Source organism: Diospyros lotus, chromosome 2 (genome assembly GCF_014633365.1).
Source record: "Diospyros lotus cultivar Yz01 chromosome 2, ASM1463336v1, whole genome shotgun sequence".
In the NCBI taxonomy this organism is placed as follows: Eukaryota; Viridiplantae; Streptophyta; class Magnoliopsida; order Ericales; family Ebenaceae; genus Diospyros; species Diospyros lotus.
This window is the reverse complement of record NC_068339.1, coordinates 17,770,678-17,773,526: the sequence shown is the minus strand read 5'-3', so window position 1 is coordinate 17,773,526 and position 2,849 is coordinate 17,770,678. Positions and strand designations below refer to the sequence as shown.

Here is a 2,849-nt window from a genome sequence, read left to right as displayed (position 1 = left end):
GGATGTAAATTTTCTAGCTCACCGTTTCGTTGGTTCATATTTTATATATATATATATATATATATAATACGGGTAAAATAAATAAAATTATATATTTGTCATAATATTTTAAATGTACAAATATTGTCCAAAACAAGTTTTTATAGTTTGTAAGAATTACATAATTATTTTATCATCATCGCTGTTAATTAAAATTATAATAGAAATCCAACAATACCAATTTAACAAAAAATAGATCATAAATAACGTCTACCCATTATTATTTAATATTAAAAAAATTATATCATAAAAGCCTTGTTGGGCACGGAATAGGTAGAACAATCAGTATATAAAATTTGAAGAAATAACTCAAAGGCGGTTCAATTTACATATTGATTAACACTTCCTGGTAGATTTAAAATTTTTAATTAGTATTGATATTTATAATAGAGAAAAAAAAAAACTCACAATCTACTTATTTTAAGATAAAATATATTTATTATATTTTATTTTTAATTGATAATAAATTTTGATAAAATTAGATTAAAAATTAAAAAGAATAAATATAAATAAATTGCAATTTTATTTTTAAAAAAATTATAAAAAAATATCCATTATATTACTTGCTTAGAATGCTTAATTATACACAATAATAAAATATAGATGAACCTCTAATTAACATCATATAACCAAGACGATATTTGTTTTTTTAAATGTGGTTTTAATAATTAATTATGTTATTATTATTATTTAAATTATTTAGACATACCTAATTTTAATCAAACTATTATATCATGTCAAATAGTTGTAGGCTTTACGTCACCCAATACAGATTATAAAAGGAGAAAAGGAGAAGCGGTGATCCCTCCCTGTATCAGTGTGCGGATAAGGAAGGAAGCACTAAGCAGTCCAACAGTGGGAAACTGAGGCCGCCCTACAAGCAAACTATATGTACACATTGAATGTTCATGAAGAATAATTTTTGAGAGTTAAAGACCTCCTACAAGCTTCCTTGATTTGCTTTTTAAAAATTTGGGCGATCTTTCGTTATTAATAATTGAGTTTAAATTAATGTTATTTGGTTGCTTAGTATATATAGATATTTTTGATAACACTCGTATATAAATATATATATATATATATTAAATTTTATGTTATATTAATTTAAATATGTAACATATCAATATACACGTGTGTATTATAACTAAGTGTTAAAATAATATTTTAATTTAAAATATTTTGACATCAAGCTTACCCTTTCAATAAGGAAAGAAAAAGGAAAAAATGACACCTCCACGTGCATGTGCCCAAATTAGGAGAGGAAAGCAAGTTTCTTGGCAGCATCCACCCCAATGTTATGTGACGATAAATGTCTATCCATTTTTTACGGGTAGTTTGGTAAAATAAAAAATGCCACGATCGAGATGATATCAAACAGACAAAGGAAAGAACATCGAACCCAACACCACAAATCTATGAAACGTACGTCGGCACAAGTGAAAAAAAACCAAACTTTGGAGCAAACGATCCATGGCCGGAACCTCTGCATATTTTAGTGGCGTCTTCCCCTTTTAAGCTACCGCCTACCGTGTCTCTATTTCTTGCCACATGCCGCTTCAGAGAGATGACCACTCTCTCTATTTCTCGCCACATGCCGCCTCAGAGAGATGACCACTCTTAACACCGTCTCGCAGCTCTCTCTCTCTCTCTCTCTCTCTCTCTCTCGTGTACAAAAATCAAATGATATATAATAAACAACCGAACCAGCAGATCACTAAAGTTGAAAGAAACCCATCAAATTCATTTGCAGAGGTGATGAGGCTTTACCATAGCTACGACCTGTCGCCGAACCAGTGCAGCTCAATCCTGGTGCAGACCATCGACGCTCCGCTGGCGCTGGTGTGGTCGATGGTGCGGCGCTTCGACAACCCGCAGGCCTACAAGCGCTTCATAAAGAGCTGCGCCCTCCTGGAGGGCGACGGCGGCCCCGGCAGCGTGAGGAAGGTGATGTTGGTGTCGGGCTTGCCGGCGGGCACCAGCACGGAGAGGCTGGACGAGCTCGATGACGACAGGCACGTGATGAAGTTTAGCATTATCGGCGGCGATCACCGCCTGGCCAATTACCGGTCAACCACCACGCTGCACCGTGAGGATGATGGGTCCAGCGCCGGCGGGAGGACGGTGGTGATTGAGTCCTACGTGGTGGACGTGCCGGCGGGAAGCAGCAAGGAGGACACTTGCTTGTTTGCTGATACCATTGTTAGGTGTAATCTCAAGTCTTTGGCTAATGTGAGTGAGAAAATGGCCAAGGGTAACGTAGCTATAGTGTAATAGTATGTGATATCTATGATAATTAAACTTAAATTTTAAGTTTAGGTCTGTGATGAAAACGATAGTTAAAGGGGTTGACTCCATTTATATTTGTAATGGTTCTTAATTAGGTTATTCATTTTTCCCCCTTTCCTTCTGGACTGGGTTAATTTGTAGTTCAGCTTTCATCCCAAAAGTCAAGTAGTGAGATTTTGGCTTGTAGTGGCTAAGGGTGTTTATTGGTCGATTGGACCTAAAAATCAATCACAAATCAATCTAGACTAGATTGTGCGATTGAGATGGTTTGATTTGGGGTTCCTTCCATCTAATTCAATTTTGTTTTTACCTTTTTGAATTGATTGAGATTAATTCAAGTTATATTATTATTGGGTATAAAAAATCAATTTAATTCCACTTATATAAATAATATTAAAAATTTGTTATTTTTTTTTTTTGTTTTATTTGTGGTTGGAGTACCTTTTAAAATATATAGATAATTGTATTTTAATATCTCACTATGAGCTATAATTAAATTTTGATATCATCATATAAATTTTAGA

The 2,849-nt window shown here is 33.9% G+C and overlaps 1 protein-coding gene across 1 annotated transcript; it reads left to right on the top strand.

Moving 5' to 3' along the window:
• The first annotated feature begins 1,572 nt into the window (after positions 1-1,572).
• Positions 1,573-2,606, top strand: LOC127795563 (abscisic acid receptor PYL11-like). The gene has a single exon (XM_052327330.1). The coding sequence runs from the start codon at positions 1,720-1,722 to the stop codon at positions 2,308-2,310; it is 591 nt and encodes a 196-aa protein (XP_052183290.1). The 5' UTR covers positions 1,573-1,719; the 3' UTR covers positions 2,311-2,606.
• Positions 2,607-2,849: the final 243 nt, after the last annotated feature.